Source organism: Phoenix dactylifera, unplaced genomic scaffold (genome assembly GCF_009389715.1).
Source record: "Phoenix dactylifera cultivar Barhee BC4 unplaced genomic scaffold, palm_55x_up_171113_PBpolish2nd_filt_p 001175F, whole genome shotgun sequence".
Classification (NCBI taxonomy): Eukaryota; Viridiplantae; Streptophyta; class Magnoliopsida; order Arecales; family Arecaceae; genus Phoenix; species Phoenix dactylifera.
The window spans coordinates 19,160-41,704 of record NW_024068512.1 but is presented as its reverse complement, the minus strand read 5'-3'; the positions used below and the strand labels follow the sequence as shown (position 1 = coordinate 41,704).

Below are 22,545 nucleotides of genomic sequence, written 5' to 3'. Positions count from 1 at the left end.
CGAGTCGACTCCAGATCGCGCGAGTCGACTCCGACCCCCAACGGACATATTGTCAGGTTGGGCAGAGTGTGCAGAACGGGCAGAAAAAGGTGTCTAACGGCTAGTTTCCGTGGGGGATGGGTTAAATAGCCACAGAGGACTGTAGCAAGGCAGAGAACTACCATTCCATTCAAAAAGATCAAGCATTCATTCTCTGCAAGTGGTTTTTCAACGAAAAGAGGGAAGAGCGCCATTAACTCCTTCCAACCACATCTTCCCAACATTGAAAGAGATCTCCTCCTGCCTTCAAGTCGTCCAGAATTTCAAGAGGAGACCCGAAGTTCAAGAAGCCCTTTCTCTTCTCCAACTTAAACGCGTTTGAGGGCTCTTAACTTTGCTTTTATTAATATTGCTGTATATTTGCTTTTGAGAAGCTCTGTTTTTCTGTTTGTCCTCATTATTAGCATATTGTCTTAGCTTAGTTCAATCGGGGGATTGAATCAAGGGTGTAGAGGTTGGTTGGTGAGCCTAGGTTAAAACCAACGTGTAAGGGTTCGATTGTGATCCCGGGAAAAACAATCGGGGTGGTTCTAGTCGGTGAGCCAGGGAAAACCGACCGAGTTCGTTGTGAGCTCGTAAAACAACAAGTTTGGTTGTGAGCTTGTAAAACAACCGACTGTAATCCAGGGGGTTATAGTGAATTCCCAAGTGAGACTTGGGGAGTGGACGTAGGAGCAAGGGTTAGCTCCGAACCACTATAAAAACCTTGTGTTTGTGATTGTTTGTCCCTTTCTCTTACTCTCATCTCACTCACAGCACATAGCAACTAACTAATCATCTTGCTAAAGTCTTAATTAGTCATCCACAAATATTTTAGTTGCAAATTATTTTAAAAATCCAATTCACCCCCCCTCTTGGGTTGTCTATCTGGGCAACAGATAATTTCTCTGATGAATAGTGCCACTTTAAATAGTTTCCTTCATCCATTGGACAAGCCCCAATGGTTAGAATTCAAAAACTAGTCGTTACTCACTGTTGGAAGGTCAAAAAGTACTTCTGCAGAACTAGCCGTTATGCTTCTGTCCGTGCTTGGGTCGACTCAACTTTTACTGGGGTCGACCCAACTTTTACTGGGGTCGACCCAACTTTCACTTGGGTCGACTCAACCTTTCCTTGGGTCGACCCTCTCAGAACCACAGAACCTTGCATTTCAGCCTTCCTTCACTTGGGTCGACTCAACATTTTTTTGGGTCGACTCAAGGTTCAGTTGGGTCGACTCAACTTCCACTTGGGTCGACCCTCTCAGGGTTTCCAGAGAACCTATTTTGAATGTCATTGCCTTTGGGTCGACCCTCTCAGTGTTTGGGTCGACTCAAGTTTGGGTCGACTCAACTTCCTCTTGGGTCGACCCTCTCAGTGTTTCCAGATAACTGTTTTCTTGAGGCTTGAGAGGCTTGAGGTTTGGGTCGACTCATCCTTTCCTTGGGTCGACCCAACTACTGTTCATCCGTGCCATTTTTGCAGAAGTATGCCAGATGCTTTCTTGATGTGCCGGGGTCGACCCAATCAACCTTGGGGTCGACTCAATCCACACTTTGCTGCAACTCAAGGTTAGATTCATCCATATAAACAATGAAATGCATCTTTATCTTATTATACGAATTGTACTGAGAGTAACAGACTTATAAATGATGTATCGAATTAACTTGTAACATACTCTTGATTATTGTATTAATCATCAAAATACCACTATCATCCTCACATAGGATCAGGGTTACAGAATAGAGATAGAAACCTGATTGAAGTAAAAAAAGTCTATGTCAAAAGATTGCACTAGTATTTATGTTGAACTTTGGATGTCTAATTGATATATCCAAAAAAATAATAGCCAGATCAGCTCCAGATTGGTAGTGGAGCACTAGGCTTACTTAAGTACCAGCCTTTCTGAGGCACGTATGACTTTTTGACAAGCTTTTCTTAGACACTATTAGTTAGTAGATATAATCGCTAGAAATCACACAAATTAAATATTTAGAATAACCTAAGTGCAAATTTAAATTGATTAACTAATTTTTGAACTTTTCATTTGAATTTTCTAAATTAGTAACAATTGATCACTAAATTTAATGCTAGCAAAATAATTATTGTAATTGAAATCTAATTTGTCAATTCAATGAATTATATATATATTATAATTGATTTATTTTCGTATTAGAATAATTGATTAGTAATTTTATGGTATCAAATCAATTATTGTAATTAAGATGTCAATTCAATGAATTAAAAGATTTATTTTTTTATTAGAATAATTAATTGAGATCTAATAAGTCAATTCAATGAATTATAAGATTTATTTCTCTATTAGAATAATTGATTGAGATCTAATAAGTCAATTCAACCAATTTCTGAATTTTTTGTTTGAATGAGATCTGGAAATTACTCCTTGAGGAGTCCAAATGGAGGTATAATAAACCTCTTAGAGGTTAAACAAATTATTATTTGTTCAGAATAATATATTATTAATTATGTACTAGCAAAAATGATTATTTTAATTAAAAATAATATTCCATAATTACAATAAAGAATTTAATGATTTATATATCACTAACAAAAAAAAAAATTAAATACTTCTTTGGATTGTTAGCAATATATCATCTAAATAAACAAATAAATCTATAAATTCAATCAATGAAAAATCTTAAAGGGAATAATATACATGTATATTATTTGGCATCCAAATAATTCTATTTTAATGCAAAATAAAACTATCCTAGCACAAAATAAATCTATATATTTAATAAATTTATATTATAGAATTTTAAATCCTACAAATATACTAATATTAAATTAAAAATTAAGGTAGAAGAAAGTAGCCTGATTGAAGGCAAGTCGAAGCGCGTAGACGTTGTCCCAAAGAAGTATTTGCCCCCACGTACGAGTCTTCCGGCAATCCTTCTCTGAGATACGACGACCCTACAACTTCTTCTTCGGCACGTCTTGGAAGAAGTCAAAGCGAACTCGATCGGACTTGTAGATCCAGCAAAGAGAGGAATGAAAAGAATAAAATAAACTGAATAAATATATAAAAATAAAAACCAAAAGTGGCTAAGAGGAGGAAGAATTTCTCCAGAGTTTTTCTACTATTTTTTTGTAATTTTTTGTGTTAAAAAAATGAAATATAGGAGTTTATATAGGGATTTTTAACGGGGAATTTTGGTAATTTTTCGGACGCGCGGGCGCATTCCGCGGACGCGTCCGCGTTCTTCACGCGGTAATTAAGCGCATGCGGGCACTGGCTCAATACCAAAAATGCCCAACAGACGTTTTAATTTTCAAACGTACATGCGGTCCGAGACTCGGCCGCGTGCGCATTTAGATTTTTCCTTAAGGCGCCCGATCGTTTCCAAATCCAAACGCGCACGCGGACCGAACCTTGGCCGCGTGTGCATTTAATTTTTCACACAATATTTAGTTAGTGAAATGCTGAGCAACTGGAAGCAGCATTGAGTTGAAATTACAATAAATTCAATGCTTTCAGCTATTCTGAACTACTGCAAGCAAATGACCCTAAACTGGAAAGCACATTTCAGGTAGTTTTGGAAGCTGGATGCTGGAATCAACTGGGGCTCTGCAATTACAAATTTACAACATTAATAAGCCCGACAATGGAGTATGAGCGGACAAATGCTTTTGATTTCTAGTCTTGCTAAACTATTAGGGGTAATTATTTTGGACTGATTAATGTTGCAGCTTGCTAACCAAACGCAGCACACGATCCACCATCACCTCCTGGTGTCCGCACCATCATGGCCAGCAAGCATCTGATATTTGTCATTCCGCGTGAAATTGGTGCACTCGAACCCAACTGCTTCTCCAATCAACCGTTGGATGCCATTTGCAATTTCAAAGCTTGATCTTTGATCCCTTGTCATACTTTCAAGGAAGTGCAACTGATAGCAAGGCCTAGGATTCATTAGGAAGAAGAGTGAATCCAACCATTTGTGCCCCCTGGCTGTGGTTCCATAGAACATGCTACCCTCAACTGTAACAGCGATTGGAACCGGTGGTTACACCCATCAAGAGTCATCCCCCATCATGGTAATCCCTTCTCTGCTGTGAAATTACCCTAATGCCCTTAAGATCATCAGAATTTACGAAATTAAAGGAACACTTGTCAAATGTGGGTTGTAATTAAACGGGATCCAATATTTATACTATTCTACTTGGCGTGGCATGATTTGATGCCAATTTCTGTTAAGCAAGATGGATGGAGTTTCTTCAAGTCCATTGCAGTCTTGCTGCTTGTAAAACTTTTGCTGCCAGATTTATGCCACATTTATAAATTATTTTATTTTTATACTTAAATAATATTCTTAGTTGTAGTGCTTATTATGATCAGCACATGTCCTTTTTTTCCTTCTTGCTTTTTGCCTTCAAGATTACCTATCATAGCTGTGCAACTGAGTGAACATGTCTCTTCTGTGTATCAGCTGCCCAAAATGGCAGTGAGGAGCAGAGCATGCTACTTTTAGGTATATTTTGCTGCAGTAGGTTTCCTGGAAATGAACTTGGGCATCTTATATTTAGTTAGTGAAATGCTGAGCAACTAGAAGCAGCATTGAGTTGAAATTACAATAAATTCAATGCTTTCAGCTATTCTGAACTACTGCAAGCAAATGACCCTAAACTGGAAAGCACATTTCAGGTAGTTTTCGAAGCTGGATGCTGGAGTCAACTGGGGCTCTGCAATTACGAATTTACAACATTAATAAGCCCGACAATGGAGTATGAGCGGACAAATGCTTTTGATTTCTAGTCTTGCTAAACTATTAGGGGTAATTATTTTGGACTGATTAATGTGCAGCTTTCTAACCAAACGCAGCACACGACTCCACCATCATCTCCTGGTGTCCGCACCATCATGGCCAGCAAGCATCTGATATTTGTCGTTCCGCGAGAAATTGGTGCACTCGAACCCAACTGCTTCTCCAATCAACCGTTGGATGCCATTTGCAATTTCATAGCTTGATCTTTGATCCCTTGTTATACTTTCAAGGAAGTGCAACTGACAGCAAGGCCTAGGATTCATTAGGAAGAAGAGTGAATCCAACCATTTGTGCCCCCTGACTGTGGTTCCATAGAACATACTACCCTCAGCTGTAACAGCGACTGGAACCGGTGGTTACACCCATCAAGAGTCATCCCCCATCAAGATAACCCTTCTCTGCTGTGAAATTACCCTAATGCCCTTAAGATCATCAGAATTTACGAAATTAAAGGAACACTTGTCAAATGTGGGTTCTAATTAAATGGGATCCAATATTTATACTATTCTACTTGGCGTGGCATGATTTGATGCCAATTTCTGTTAAGCAAGATGGATGGAGTTTCTTCAAGTCCATTGCAGTCTTGCTGCTTGTAAAACTTTTGCTGCCAGATTTATGCCACATTTATAAATTATTTTATTTTTATACTTAAATAATATTTTTAGTTGTAGTGCTTATTATGATCAGCACATGTCCTTTTTTTCCTTCTTGCTTTTTGCCTTCAAGATTACCTATCATAGCTGTGCAACTGAGTGAACATGTCTCTTCTGTGTATCAGCTGCCCAAAATGGCAGTGAGGAGCAGAGCATGCTACTTTTAGGTATATTTTGCTGCAGTAGGTTTCCTGGAAATGAACTTGGGCATCTTATATTTAGTTAGTGAAATGCTGAGCAACTGGAAGCAGCATTGAGTTGAAATTACAATAAATTCAATGCTTTCAGCTATTCTGAACTACTGCAAGCAAATGACCCTAAACTGGAAAGCACATTTCAGGTAGTTTTCGAAGCTGGATGAGCTCTGCAATTACGAATTTACAACATTAATAAGCCCGACAATGGAGTATGAGCGGACAAATGCTTTTGATTTCTAGTCTTGCTAAACTATTAGGGGTAATTATTTTGCACTGATTAATGTGCAGCTTTCTAACCAAACGCAGCACACGACTCCACCATCATCTCCTGGTGTCCGCACCATCATGGCCAGCAAGCATCTGATATTTGTCCTTCCGCGTGAAATTGGTGCACTCGAACCCAACTGCTTCTCCAATCAACCGTTGGATGCCATTTGCAATTTCATAGCTTGATCTTTGATCCCTTGTTATACTTTCAAGGAAGTGCAACTGATAGCAAGGCCTAGGATTCATTAGGAAGAAGAGTGAATCCAACCATTTGTGCCCCCTGACTGTGGTTCCATAGAACATGCTACCCTCAGCTGTAACAGCGACTGGAACGATGTTGTCGGCGATCTCCGCAAACAAGGGGCTGAATCGGAGGAGGTATGGCTCCCGGCAGGTGGTTCCCTCTGGGCAGACTACCAGATCACCATGATTGAGCAGTGATCGCATCACAGCGCCATCCTTGAAGCGATCCCTGGTCAATCGGATGGTTGAGATTGGAGAAATCACCTCTGAGAATCTGCTTAAACTATATGTAACGGCAGTCACCTTTCGTTGGATCGCTGTTGATACGATCACTGGGTCGAGAAGTGTCCGATGATTGCAGACATATAGTGTGCCCGTCCTGTTTGGCGCACCCACGGCTGCAGGTGTATTGAGAGAATGTTGGGCTTTTGGAAACTGGGCCCTAATGCGAAAGCCCGTTACTGCAGATCCCACAAGGCCTATCTTGTACGGTAGTAGGACACCCACAAGTATCCGGTAAATGGCCAAGAGAGCGCCAAGGGGCAGCCAGAGGATAACAGCTAGGAAAGCCAATGGCGTGGGATGAGCCATGAGACGACCATCATGGAAGATCAATGGCTTAGGATAATTATTTCTTCGCAAGGGTGAGGAAGTCTCTTCTGGCGGAATCGGGTGGTGTTCCTGCCGATTTACAGACAGATGAAAAGATAAATTTCTTTTCATATGCACAACAAACTGAATATTTAAACAATTTATTTATAAATATTCTAATTTCATGTTTCTAGATCAAAGCTTTAAATTATATATCAAAACCCAATATAAATATTCAGTGAACTTGCTGTTTATGAAAGAGTAGATGCCATACAAGCCAATCGCAATATGTATTGCGAAAGGTTTTTTCTTTTGATTTGTCCAAATCATGTACATGACATTTAACGCAATATGTATTGCGAAAGGTTTTTTCTTTTGATTTGTCCAAATCATGTACATGACATTTAAATATGAATAAAGGCGTTATGTTTTATCATATGCTGTTGATTATATTTATGATAAACTCCTGAGATTAGGGCAATGGTTTTAAGACTATGATAAGATCATACTAGTGAGACTTAAAATTCTAAAATTCTAATCTTAAATATTCCCAGTCATTGGTACATTGAGTCGGAAATCAATGATTACCGGAAAGACTGGCATGTCTTATGTATGCTCGATGCAGAGGATGATTGATCTCACAATCCTTTGTGTGGAGACACTAGTACAAAGATGTGGGTGCTCATTAGAGGAATGAGTTCACTGAATTGACCTACAAAGAGAAATCTTATGAAGTCTTACTTACATGTCAAAAGATGATTCTCTTAGTGGGAGTTGTGCAACTGATCCTATAACCTGAGATCACCATGGTATCTTGTGCACATGAACCCATATTTTGGTTTACACTCATTCATGACAATAAGTTATGTACGAGGTCTTCTGGATATGGTGAATTGTGTATGAAGATTATGAGTAGGTCAACAAGGAATTAATCACTTCTAGTAAGAGAAGATAGCATCCTATTTATTCTAATCATATGATAATTCAGAAAGCCTTTGATCAAAGCAGAATGAAAATAAGAAAGAGTTTCTAAAGTTTCATTATTTGAATTATCATTAAAAGATTGAGAAAAATATGAATATGAAATTGAGTTTGACATATATTCATACTCATATACATATTTGGGATGCAGTTTGATTAAAGGATTGAATTGCATGGTAACTTGCCACTGAAGGGTATTTTGGTATTTCCACCAAATTCCATATTTTCCGGGTAGACATGACACGTTGCTAGACGTCAATCTTGTTTTATAGGTTTCATCAAATTAAAGAGTTTAATTCGATCACCAATTAGAAAGGATTCTAATTGTTAAGTTCGGGTTCGCACAGTTTGGACTTAAATCGATTAGAAGAGTTCTAATCAAGTTGGGTCAATTCGCACTCACACCTATTGCTGGCTAAGTATGGAACCCAATGGGTCACACACAAGGAAACTTATCAAGGGTCTAATTGAATTAGATCATGTTTGCAAGATAAACATCCTAGCCGGTGTTGCAAACCTTAGCTCCTAATTCGAATTGGATTCGAATCTGATTCGAATTGGATTCGAATCTGATTCTTAATTAGATATTCTAATATGGGTTAGCCAAGAGTTGGCACCTAATTGGCTTGGTTTGAGTCTAATTGGATTAGATTTAATAAATCATTCAATCTAGATCGTTAGATCTTGATCTACCGTTGGATGAGGACATAATGGAGAGTTGATTTAACCCAATTGGATTGGGTTAGAGGATGGCTACCATAATTGACCATTGGATCTTAATCCCACCATTGGATGAAGACATAATGGGTCAAGTGAATGGCGCCTTGCATTGGAGCCCTTGGATCATCATCATGAAAGATCAAGAGGTGAGGCGTGATGGACATGTGATTAGCATGTGATGTTGACTTGATCAAAATATGGCACCACATGAAAGGACATATCATTTGATACACCTCCTCACTTGATCTGCACCTCCTCTTATTTGATATGGCCCTTTAGATAATGCCCTTTCATGAGAGGATGTGTGGATGGGATGCATCCCTTGGAGATGCATCCCTACACCTATTATAAATAGGTTAGCACTCCATGGGTTTCATCATTCCAATTCCACCCCACTCCTCTCTTCTTTCTTTCTTACATTAGTTTCTTTCTTTCTAGCATTGCTTCTAGTGTGTCCTAAGCCAAGACAAGGTGGTCTTCTTTAGGACAAAAAGGATTAGAAGTGATTTTAGAAGGCTAAAGGAAAATAGAAAGGAAGGAAAGCAAGTCATTAGAGTTCTTTAGAAGAATTTTGCATTAAGGATCAAAAGTCTTTGGAGCTAAAGTCTTGATCAAGTTTTCGTGTGGATCACCATTGGAGGGCGGACACTTGGACGCCTCGTGGAGATTGTACACTTTGGATTAGCGTTTGAGGTATTCTACTAATTCTGCATTTAATTTATATCATTTGATTGTAATCATTAAGATGATCTAGGCTTAAAATGGTTTCATGCATAGGGACTTTATTAAGAAATTTTTATAATCCCTAGCATCCGCTGCGCATTATAACATGCTAAAACCCTTCAGTGGTATCAGAGCCATCCTTAATTGGTTCAATCAAATAATTATGTATGATGTATGATTATTAATTTACTATAAGGTAGTAATGTCATATGCTTAGAGAAATGCTGAAATGTATGATTCATATATGATATGTTATGTAATAAAATATCATGATATAAAATTTTTCATATGAAAATATGTTGAAGCATGTTAATTAATTGCTTATGATTTATACATGCTATGAGATAGCCATGATGCATAATAGTTTATTTTAGACATATTAAATATATGTTACAATTAAAGAATGTGCTAGAGACTAGTAAGCCCTCAATAAAAATTATATTAAGTCATAGTGTTGAAAAACTTTGGGCTAACACATATTAGAACAATTGATCTAATTGGTGTCTAAGGAAAGCACTAAAGGTGGTTCTCTAATTAGGACCTTACTCTCTGAATAAGGGGAGCCTCCCACCTGCTTACCTGGCCAATTGTTTGATTGCCTATTATGGATAAGCTTAATATTGATATAACACTATTGATAGCCTTCCTTCATGCCTCGATATTATTATGTCAAGATCCATGCTAGTTTGTTGTGCTAACACAAGACTTGCAATGGGGACTGATGTTATACTGTCTTGGTGCATTAAGATGCTTATGGCATATTTTAATATATTGCCTTGTTGTGCAACCACAAGGGCAATATTATTCGAATATGACTATATGGAAATGAAGAGTTTGACTTAACTAAAATATTATTGTTTGTTGTGCTAACACAAGGCAATAAGTATTTTAAGAGGACAAGATAAAGTTGAGAATTGCATGAGATGCAATTGGAAAGAGTTTCCTACCTTTGAACTCATAAGAGTTTGTTGTGTAAACACAAGGCTTTTTATGATGAATTAGGATCTCAACCCTACTAAGAAAAATTATATTTTCACATTTATCATAGGAGAGGGCTATGATATTCGATAAAAATAGTAGGAGACAAATTAGATTAAAGTCCTTATCTAGTTGCAAACATGTCATCATGATTGGTCTGCTTATATTAGTTTTGTTCTTGCATATGTAGAATTATTACATGACTTCTTCACTTTCACTAAGAGGCATCTTAGATGCCAACAAGTTGACCGGACCAAACTATGTGGACTGGTTGAGGAATTTAAAGATAGTACTCACTCAGGAGAAAATTTCCTATATACTTGAAACCCCTGATCTTGGAGATCTAGGGGATGATGCTACAGAAGAGGAGGTTGCCACATATAAGATGTGGAAAAATGACAGTGTGACTGTCAAATGTATCATACTTGCCTCTATGAGCAATAAATTATAGAGGCAACATGAAGGCATGGACACTCAATCCATACTTCTCAATTTAAAAGAGTTGTATGGAGAACAAAGCAGGACTGCTAGGTATGAGATATCTAAGCAGTTGTTCCGTGCTAGAATGAATGAAGGAACTCCAGTGCAAAACCATGTTCTTATGGTTATAGACTTGATCACCAGATTAAGTCAATTAGGTTTTGCTATGGATAGTGAGCTCAGTCAGGATTTGATCCTGCAATCACTGCCTGATTCATTCTCTCAGTTTGTTGTGAACTTTCACATGAACAAGCTGAACACCTCCCTGCCCGAGCTGTTAAATATGCTCAAAACAGCTGAAGGGCATATTAAGAAGGATAAAGGTCCACTCCTTCTTATAAATAGCACCTCTATGAGAAAATCGGAAAATAAGGGTTCTAAGAAACCATTGAACCCCAAGAGTAGCATCAAAAAGAAAAAAGGAAAGAAAAACTCCGGATCAAGTACCTGTTTTCATTGCGGCAAAGCTGGCCACTGAAAAAGGAATTGCAAGAGTTTTCTTGCAAGTATGAAGACCGATGCAAGAGTTGCATCAAAAGGTATGTTTATGTTACATGCCAACTTGTCATTAAGTTCTTCAAATTCAAATTCATGGGTATTGGATACCGGCTGTGGTTTTCACATTTGCAAATCTTTGCATGGACTACAGAAAATTAAAATTTTGAAGAAAGGTGACTTCGAACTGTATGGCGCTGGAGGAGAGTCCATCCAGGCTGAAACTGTTGGAACTTACAACTTGGAATTGCCTTCGGGAAAGCTCCTACAATTAGAAGATTGTTATTATATGCCCAAAATTATTAGAAATGTAATTTCCATTCCTTTGTTGTTAAAAAAAGGTTTTGAAATTAATGGAAAGGGCAATGGTTGCTCTATTTATTTTTCTAATAAGCATCTTTGCAATGGCATTATGGAAAATGGTCTTCTAGTTTTATTACTTAATGACAATGTCTTTCATATTAATAAAAGCAATAAAAGAAAGAGAGAGGAAGTGAATAATACCCTCCTTTGGCATTGCCGACTTGGTCACATAAGTGAATCAAGAATCAACAAGTTATACAAAGAAGAGTTCTTTGATCCTTATGATTATGAATCATTAGGAACTTGTGAATCTTGTCTTATGGAAAAAATGACCAAGTCTCCATTCACTGGACATGGAGAAAGGGCAAGTGAGTTATTAGGACTTATACATACAGATGTAGTATGTGGTCCTATGACAGCTCCAGCTAGAGGTGGATACTCTTACTTCATCACATTCACTGATGATTTATCAAGGTTCGGATTTGTGTATCTTATGAAACATAAATCCGAAGCCTTTGATAAGTTTAAAGAGTATCAAAGTATGGTTGAAAAACAAACCGGAAAGTGTATTAAAATCCTTCGATCTGATCGAGGAGGTGAATACCTTTCTAGTAAATTTTTAAATCATCTTAAAGAAAAGGGCATTCTCTCTGAATGGACACCTCCGTATATGCCACAACTAAATGGTGTAGCTGAACGGAGGAATCGTACTCTATTAGATATGGTAAGGTCCACGATGTGCTTTACAGATCTTCCTATTTCCTTCTGGGGTTATGCCTTAGAAACTGCTACATATGTGCTAAACAGGATACCTTCAAAATCTGTATCTGGTACTCCATATGAGATATGGAGAGGTAGAAAGCCCAATCTTAAATATTTTAAAATATGGGGCTGCCAAGCATATGTCAAAAGAAATTTTGGACATAAGCTAAGTGCTAGATCAGATAAATGTACATTTATAGGTTATTCCAAAGAAAGTATTGGATATCTCTTCTATCACCCTACTGAACAAAAAGTATTTGTTAGTAGGCATGCCACTTTCTTAGAAAAAGAGTTTATCTTAGAAAAGGGCAGTGAAAGAAGAATTGAACTTAATGAAGTTCAAGACCTACAAATAGAAACACAAGAACTTCTTCAACCAGATGTACCCATTGATGAAGTACAACTACAACACACATCTCCTCTCCAAAGGTCAGATAGAGTGCGAAATGCACCTAAGAGGTATGGATTTATCATTGAGAATGATGAAGCCCACATCGTCGAAAATGATGATCCTCTGACCTATTCGGAAGCTATCATGGGTAATGACTCTAACAAATGGTTAGAAGCTATGAAATCCGAAATAGACTCTATGTATACCAACCAAGTATGGACTTTGGTTGATGCACCAGAAGGTATAAACCCTATAGGTTGCAAATGGGTCTATAAGAAGAAGATTGGAGCAGATGGCCAAGTAGAAACCTACAAGGCTAGATTGGTGGCAAAAGGTTTCAAGCAAAAGCAAGGAATTGACTATGATGAAACTTTTTCACCAGTTGCCATGCTTAAATCTATTCGGATTTTGCTTGCAATAGCTGCATACTATGATTATGAAATTTGGCAGATGGATGTCAAAACCGCCTTCCTTAATGGTTATCTTGAGGAAGAGGTTTACATGACACAGCCAGAAGGATTTGTCTCAAGTGGGAGAGCAAATCAAGTATGCAAGCTTAAGAGATCCATTTATGGATTAAAGCAAGCATCGAGGAGTTGGAACATCCGTTTTGATACAACAGTCAAAGAGTTTGGTTTTATCAAAAATATGGATGAACCATGTGTGTACAAGAAGACTAGTGGGAGTGCCGTTGTCTTCTTAATATTGTATGTAGATGACATACTAATCATTGGAAATGATATTCTAATGTTACAATCGGTCAAGACTTGGCTATCAAAAAGCTTTTCCACGAAAGACTTGGGAGAAGCATCCTATATACTTGGTATAAAGATCTATAGGGATAGATCTAAAAGGATGCTAGGCTTGTCCCAGTCTAAGTACATAGATCGTGTGCTGAAAAGATTCAGCATGGAAGGAAGTAAAAGAGGTTACTTACCTATGAGTCATGGCATACGTATCTCTAAGAAGATGTCTCCTAAGACATCTGAAGAGAGGAATAGAATGAATTCTATTCCCTATGCTTCGGCAGTAGGATCAATTATGTATGCTATGCTATATACTAGGCCTGATGTTGCTTATGCCTTAGGCATAACAAGCAGATTCCAGGCTGATCCAGGAGAAAATCATTGGATAGTTGTGAAAAATATTCTTAAGTACTTAAGAAGGACTAAAGATATTTTTCTAGTTTATGGAGGATCTGAGTTGAAACTAGAACGATTTTCTGATTCTAGTTTTCAATCAGATCCAGATGATAGCAAGTCCACTTCAGGATATGTCTTTACCCTAAATGGTGGTGCAGTGAGCTGGAAGAGTTCCAAGCAGCAAACTGTAGCTGACTCAACTACTGAGGCAGAATACATCGCTGTAAGTGAAGCCGCTAAGGAAGCTGTCTGGATGAAGAAGTTCATCGCTAAGTTGGAAGTAGTTCCTGAGATTGCTGGACCAGTTTCAGTTTATTGTGACAACACTGGAGCTGTTGCTCAAGCAAAGGAACCAAGATCTCATCACAAATTCAAGCACATTCTAAGACGTTTCTACCTCGTTTGAGAGATCGTCGAGAGACAAGACATAGTCATTGAACGAGTAGACACAAAGAACAATTTAGCAGACCCGTTCACTAAAGCTCTACCACAACAGCAGTTCGATCGCCACCTCGATTGTATGGGGATAAAATATAAGAGCGATTGGCTTTAGTGCAAGTGGGAGATTGAAAGAGTAGATGCCCTACAAGCCAATCGCAATATGTATTGCGAAAGGTTTTTTCTTTTGATTTGTCCAAATCATGTACATGACATTTAAATATGAATAAAGGCGTTATGTTTTATCATATGCTGTTGATTATATTTATGATAAACTCCTGAGATTAGGGCAATGGTTTTAAGACTATGATGAGATCATACTAGTGAGACTTAAAATTCTAAAATCCTAATCTTAAATATTTCCAGTCATTGGTACATTGAGTCGGGAATCAATGATTACCGGAAAGACTGGCATGTCTTATGTATGCTCGATGCAGAGGATGATTGATCTCACAATCATTTGTGTGGAGACACTAATACAAAGATGTGGGTGCTCATTAGAGGAATGAGTTCACTGAATTGACCTACAAAGAGAAATCTTATGAAGTCTTACTTACATGTCAAAAGATGATTCTCTTAGTGGGAGTTGTGCAACTAATCCTATGACCTGAGATCACCATGGTATCTTGTGCACATGAACCCATATTTTGGTTTACACTCATTCATGACAATAAGTTATGTACGAGGTCTTCTAGATATGGTGAATTGTGTACGAAGATTATGAGTAGGTCAACAAGGAATTAATCACTTCTAGTAAGAGAAGATAGCATTCTATTTATTCTAATCATATGATAATTCAGGAAGCCTTTGATCAAAGCAGAATGAAAATTAGAAAGAGTTTCTAATATTTCATTATTTGAATTATCATTAAAAGATAGAGAAAAATATGAATATGAAATTGAGTTTGACATATATTCATACTCATATACATATTTGGGATGCAGTTTGATTAAAGGATTGAATTGCATGGTAACTTGCCACTGAAGGGTATTTTTAACTAAATTCCATATTTTCCGGATAGACATGACACGTTGCTAGACGTCAATCTTGTTTTATAGGTTTGATCAAATTAAAGAGTTTAATTCGATCACCAATTAGAAAGGATTCTAATTGTTAAGTTCGGGTTCGCACAGTTTGGACTTAAATCGATTAGAAGAGTTCTAATCAAGTTGGGTCAACTCGCACTCACACCTATTGCTGGCTAAGTATGGAACCCAATGGGTCACACACAAAGAAACTTATCAAGGGTCTAATTGGATTAGATCATGTTTGCAAGATAAACATCCTAGCAGGTGTTGCAAACCTTAGCTCCTAATTCGAATTGGATTCGAATCTGATTCGAATTGGATTCGAATCTGATTCTTAATTGATCTAATTTGATTAGATCATATTCTAATATGGGTTAGCCAAGAGTTGGCACCTAATTGGCTTGGTTTGAGTCTAATTGGATTAGATTTAATAAATCATTCAATCTAGATCGTTAGATCTTGATCTACCGTTGGATGAAGACATAATGGAGAGTTGGTTTAACCTAATTGGATTGGGTTAGAGGATGGCTACCATAATTGACCATTGGATCTTAATCCCACCATTGGATGAAGACATAATGGGTCAAGTGAATGGCGCCTTGCATTGGAGCCCTTGGATCATCATCATGAAAGATCAAGAGGTGAGGCGTGATGGACATGTGATTAGCATGTGATGTTGACTTGGTCAAAATATGGCACCACATGAAAGGACATATCATTTGATACACCTCCTCACTTGATCTGCACCTCCTCTTATTTGATATGGCCCTTTAGATAATGCCCTTTCATGAGAGAATGTGTGGATGGGATGCATCCCTTGGAGATGCATCCCTACACCTATTATAAATAGGTTAGCACTCCATGGGTTTCATCATTCCAATTCCACCCCACTCCTCTCTTCTTTCTTTCTTACATTAGTTTCTTTCTTTCTAGCATTGCTTCTAGTGTGTCCTAAGCCAAGACAAGGTGGTCTTCTTTAGGACAAAAAGGATTAGAAGTGATTTTAGAAGGCTAAAGAAAAATAGAAAGGAAGGAAAGCAAGCCATTAGAGTTCTTTAGAAGAATTCTGCATTAAGGATCAAAAGTCTTTGGAGCTAAAGTCTTGATCAAGTTTTCGTGTGGATCACCATTGGAGGGCGGACACTTGGACGCCTCGTGGAGATTGTACACTTTGGATTAGCGTTTGAGGTATTCTACTAATTCTGCATTTATTTTATATCATTTGATTGTAATCATTAAGATGATCTAGGCTTAAAAGGGTTTCATGCATAGGAACTTTATTAAGAAATTTTTAAAATTCCTAGCGTCCGCTGCGCATTATAACATGCTAAAACCCTTCAGTTTATACCATACAAGTCAACCAAGATGTATGTTCTGGTTCTTTGTAGTACTGAAAATAATTCAGGTAACAATGTATTAAATCTTGACCTAATGAGTGGTTTGGTCTTTTGCGCCAACATCATGACATCATTTGGGAGTAGGGGGTTAGCTCTAATTGGAATGGTTAGATGCAAGTAAGGTTTGCAATCTCGGTATTAGAATCTGTGCTAATGTCAAGCTTTTATGGTGTTGGTACATCCAGTTTGGAGATCGATTCAGTATACATAGACTCGGCAAGCTTTTTTTATCGAGTCTTGGTTCAGTACCAATATGTTATTCTATGCCCAGTATGAGACGCGATGCACACCAGTGGTGAACTTTGGATGCTAGTGGTTTAGGTAAGTCTAATTTGATCCATGGTGGGGCAAGATTCTAGTCTAAGAGCCTAATCATCAATTAGATTGCATATGGATCTCACAAAATCGTATCAACCCAGTTGGACTCCATAGATCCATGTCCAACCCAACAACAATTAATTCAATATCCACATCGAGTTCCAAAACTGAGACCCACCAAAACCAAATTTTAGGGAGCCTAATCTGACCAAGATAAGTGACGAGTTGGACCTAAGTCTAGATCTTATAGTCCAAAAGATAGTTTGCTTGGATTAGGGTCAAGCTGGTCTGGTTTCAACCTACTTGCAAGCCAAGAAGTGGCTCATTTCCACCCACTCTGGGCTCACCAAACAGAAATTGGAAAAGAAGTAGAGTGAGAAAAACGTTTCCCGCTTCGTACAGTGGATATGGTTAGTGATTGGTACTGTGGTCAATCTCGGTCAAGAAGAGGATGAATAATTTTTAGGATGATTTCTTAGATGTGACATATGACATACAATATCAACATATTGACTGAGAGTAAAAAAAAATTGGTCATCCAATAAAGCCAAGACATTTTGATTAAAAGGTTTCCTTGAACGGTGATTCGAAACCGTATGATATATTGTAATGGAGAGAGAGAAAAAATCTTCTGTTACTTTTTGATTAAAAGGTTTCTTTGAACTGGGATTAGAAATCCGATGACAAGATAAAAATCTTAAGCAATAATTAGTATTGTATCAAGCCGATATATCACATATATCACATATCAGTTTCAATCAAGCAGGGCAACAAGAACTCATAAACCGAGCATATGTATCTTTTTGACTTTTTTATTTTGGGTAATGTGATTTTACTGTGTATAGCAAATTTCTAGCAGGGACGAAAACTGTGGCAACCAGTAGCTAATCAACATGTACATATAATTTAACATTCGAGAATAGCACAGGTATTCAAATCTTGAGGAATGCCAACCAGCTGAGCCAAAACTGATTTGGCACTAATCATGCATTATTGAGCAAGACTTAGAGGCATGCGAAAGACTTTAATGTGCAGTAAAATTCTTAATGAGTTGGAGTGCTGGACAACCCACTTCTCCTAAATTTCTTGTTAATAGAGTTAAATAAATTTGTGATCATTTGTGTGCATCAAAAGCTGTGCTTGAAGGGATATTCCTGTAGAATTATAGAGCATGGGCCATGCACCAATTCAACAGGAGAAAAACTTCATGCTACGTAATAAGAAATTTACATTGAGAGAGAGAGAGAGAGAGAGAGAGAGAGAGAGAGAGAGAGTACCCTGCACAGCAACATGAATGTCTTATCTCTTAGCCCACTGCCCAATCTCTTATCTGCTTGGAGCCGACGGGCACCTAACATGACTCCTGGTGATGCCACCAAGCCTACAGAGCAATCTTTGAACATCTTCAGTTCGGCGCCAATCACATGATCCACATCCAAGAACTCCTTCAGGAAGGGCTCAACCATGATCGTGGGGATACAAGTAACCACAAATTTCTTCCCCTCATAGCTCGAGAAAACCTGATATGCTCTCTGCCTAAGGTCTTCCAAATAAAATCTGGGCAGGGTGGCCTTTGCCACAGCCTTCAGATCATCGACCCTAAGACCAGCCGTGGATACAAAGATCATCAGTTGAAGAGCCATCCTCTCAAGGCCGACGAGCTCGAGCAACCATAGGAGAGGGAAGACTAGGAGCAGTGTAAGAGCCCTGATGGGGCCACCAGCTTCAAGAGCAACAAGCATGAAGTAGGCAAAGAGTCTCCTTGAGATGAGGAGGGCACCCTCAAATTCGCAGGCAATGCTGCGCCTCTCTTCCCCTCCATGACAAGCAGTTGCCACAGGAGAGGACATAGGCATGTAGGAGTCCAAGAGTTTGGAGAATGGAGTCATGGTAACTGGTTTTGTAGGCATTTCATACAGAGGTAGAACGCATGCCTATTGTGAGTAGTTACCAAGTGCATCACAAAAAAAGGCTTAAGCCAAGCCACCCGTTCACGGCTACCGGACAGTAATCTAACATTATAAATAATAACAAGGCAAACCGTTGGGAAACGTGGCGTAAATGACCGAAACCCAGTAGGCATTGCAAAAATATCTAGTTTATCCGTGTAGTTTCCCTTCTCATTCATTCCCCTTAACAATATTATGTTTGTCTAAAACATACGATATTTGGCTTTCAACAGATATTACTACTCATTCAGCTTCCATTTCGCATGTCAGTGCTTCTAATTAAACAAAATAACCATGGCATGTCTTCTCTGTTAAGGTGGTTCCAGTTGAGCCTATGGTGGTTTTAAAGAAGGGGAAACTAATGGCCAGTTCATTTTTGACCGGTCTCTAACATTTGATCCCTGTTGACGGGTTGTTTAACAACTGGTCCAACCATATTTCAATATTCCATTATGAGACGAAAATAACCCCATCCTTACTAATCTCCCATCCCCACCAAAGAAGAGGAAGAAAAAGGGGGTCGGGCCGGCCGCGGCCGCTGCCGGCCACGGCCCGCCCCCTCCCGACCCTGGACCGTCGTCTCCCGAGCCCCCTTCTGCAGCCGCGCCACCAGAAATGCACCTGCCCCCGCCTCCGCCTCCACGGTGGAGAGGTGCCGAAAAAGAGGAAGAAGGGCGCCCTCCCGCGTCCTATGGCCATCGCCGGCCACGACCCGTCCTCCTCTCACGTCCGCCGTGGCCCGGCCCCTTTCTGGCACTATCGGCCTCGCGGAAAGAGAAGAATTCTCTACTGACTAGAGGCAGCCGCGGCCGCCGGTGGCGGCGGCTCGGCCCCCTTCCGCGGCCCTCTCTTGCGGCTGCCACGACCCAACCCCATTCCGGCGCCGGCAGCCTCGCGGGAGGAGAAATAATAAGAAAGAAGAAGGGAAGAAGACCAAAAAAAAAAAGAAAAAGAAAAAAAAAGAAGAAAAGAAAAGAAGAAAAAATAAATAAATAAATATTTATATATATATATATATGAATGAATGAATAAATAAATAAATAATATATTGTAATAAAATAAAATAATCATAAATAAATAAATAAAGTCGCTGTTGCCCAAAAAGACAACCCAAGAGGGGGGGTGAATTGGGTTTTAGGTAATTATTGCAAATAAAAACTTAATGAGTAACTAATTAAACCTTATTGCAAGTGGATTAATTAGTTTACTTTTTACAGTGAATGAAGGGAATGGAAGAGACAATGAAACAATCACAAACACAAGAGATTTTATAGTGGTTCGGAGCTAACCCTTGCTCCTACGTCCACTCCCCAAGCTTCACTTGGGAGTTCACTATAATCCCATGGATTACAGCCGGTTGTTTTACAAGCTCACAACCCAATTTGTTGTTTTACGAGATCACAACGAACTCGGTCGGTTTTCACTGGCTCACCGATTAGAACCACCCGATTGTTTTTCCGGGATTACAATCGAACCTTTACACCGTTGGTTTTAACTTTGGCTCAGCAACAAACCTCAACAATCTTAATTCAATCCCCTGATTGAATCAAGTAACAAGAAAACAGTTTTTTTAAAGAGTCTAGGGAAAGCTTCTTAAAAAGCAAATATGAACAATATAAATAATGTAGAGTTAGAAGCCCTCAAACAGATTTTGGAAGAGGACGTAGTGGCTTCTCGAACTCTGAGTCTCCTCTTTGAATGGACTGAAGATCTGATGTCAGAGGAGAGCCTTGAATGCGAAGGAAACCTTTGTTGGATGAAGTTCTATGCGTTCTTTCCTTCTTTCTCTTGTATTTACTCTTGAGAGCCTTTGGTAGGTGGAAATCCTTGTTTGTTTGAGTGGAATAGTTCTCTTAGTGTCTATTACTGTTCACTCTGGCTATTTAAGCAATCCTCATCGAAAACTAGCCGTTAGACACCTTTTTATGGTCGTTCTGCACAATCTGCAACTCCTGATAGTGTATCCGTTGGGATCGGAGTCGACTCGCTCGATCTGGAGTCGACTCGGCTGTTGCAGGAGTCGACTCATGCTTTACTGGAGACGACTCGCCCACTGTTCAAAATTTGAAATAAAGTGCTGTCCCGTTCTGGAGTCGACTCGGCCAAACTTGAAGTCGACACGCCAATATCCGGTGATGACTCTGCCTTCTGGAGACGACTCGTTTTTCAGGAATCCAAAGATCTTTCTTTCGGGTTTACTTCTTCGAGTCGACTCGGATTCTCTTGGAGTCGACTCGGCTCTCAGAGCCTTAAAAACTGGTCTTCTGTCTTTGGAGTTGAATTGCCTCGGAGTCGACTCGGACTTTGCTGGAGTCGACTCGGCTCTCAGAGACCAAAAAACTGCTCTTCTGTCGTTGGAGTTGAACTGCCTCGGAGTCGACTCGGACTTTGCTGGAGTCGACTCGGCTCTTAGAGCCTGAAAACAACTTCTATGTCTTTCTGTCTGTTACTCCTTGGAGTCGACTCGGAACTATCGGGGGTCGACTCGGCAACCATTGGAGTCGACTCGAATTCTTCAGGAGTCGACTCGGTAACAGGGTCTGAGATTCATCTTTCTGTCCTGCTCTATTCTCAGTCGGAGTCGACTCGCAGTGTGCCGGAGTCGACTCGAGCCTGTGCCAGAACATCTGAAATACTTGGAGTCGACTCGAAATTCTCCGGAGTCGACTCGAGCTTCAGACTTTGGTTCAAACTGAGTTCCAAACTTAGCCAAAATGTATTGAACCAAAGCTAGAGACACTTAAGCATAAATTCACAAATATTTGGCTGAAACACTAGATTGAATTCATTAGTATAACATCAGATATACTCAATTACTTTGAGCTCATCAAAATCAAATAGGGTTATAATCAATCACTCCATAGTCGCCATGACGGCTGCTGGCCGCGGTGCCTCCTCTCACGACCACCACGGCCTGGCCCCCTTCTAGCGCCACTGGCCTCATAGGAGGAGAAAATAGAAGAAAAGAAAATAAAATAAAAAAGAAAAGAAAAAAAGAAAATAAATAAATAAATACATATATATATGTGAATGACCGAATAAATAAATAAATAAATAAGATAATAATTAAATATATTGTAATGAAATAAATTAATAAATAAATAAATAAAAGCCACCGCCGGCCGCTGCTGCCGGCCTCCGTCGGGCCCCCTCCTGCGACCGCCATGGCTCAGTCCCCTTCTGGCACCACCAACATTATGAAAGGAGAAAATAGAAGAAAAGAAAAAGAAAAGAAAAGAAAAGAAAAGAAAATAATGAGTAAGTGGCAAATAATCTGATCTTTATGATATTGATAGGTACGGTGGATTTGTCACCATTGCAATTAGTTAAGTAAGCTTGGAACTCAATTCATATAGTCTCAAACACTGTTAACTCACCATTGCAATTAGGTTAGTAAGCTTGGTATATAGATAATATAGCATGGCATATATTTAAGTAACTTTGACACATAGTTAATCAATATTCGAACACTTAATCTAGCATGGCATACAGTTAAATCTTTTCGGTACATAGTTAAATAAGCTTGGAGCATACTTAATCTAAACTGGCATATAGTTAAATCATCTTGGAACACAGTTAAATCTTCTCTGCACACAGTTAAGTTAAGAAGGCTCAATGTTGCAAAAACTTTGAAATCAATTAACTCTTTTTTGAGCAGTTAACTCTTAACTGTGTGCAAAAAGA

General features: G+C 38.9%; 1 protein-coding gene across 1 annotated transcript; it reads right to left on the bottom strand.

The window, feature by feature from the left end:
* Positions 1–5,976: 5,976 nt before the first annotated feature.
* On the bottom strand, positions 5,977–18,870 carry LOC120108105 (glycerol-3-phosphate acyltransferase RAM2-like). Its single transcript, XM_039121660.1, has 2 exons — positions 18,190–18,870; positions 5,977–6,846 (listed from the first exon to the last, which is right to left on the bottom strand). Exons 1-2 carry the CDS (start codon positions 18,820–18,822, stop codon positions 5,977–5,979), a joined length of 1,503 nt encoding a protein of 500 aa, XP_038977588.1. The 5' UTR covers positions 18,823–18,870.
* Between the last annotated feature and the right edge of the window lie 3,675 nt (positions 18,871–22,545).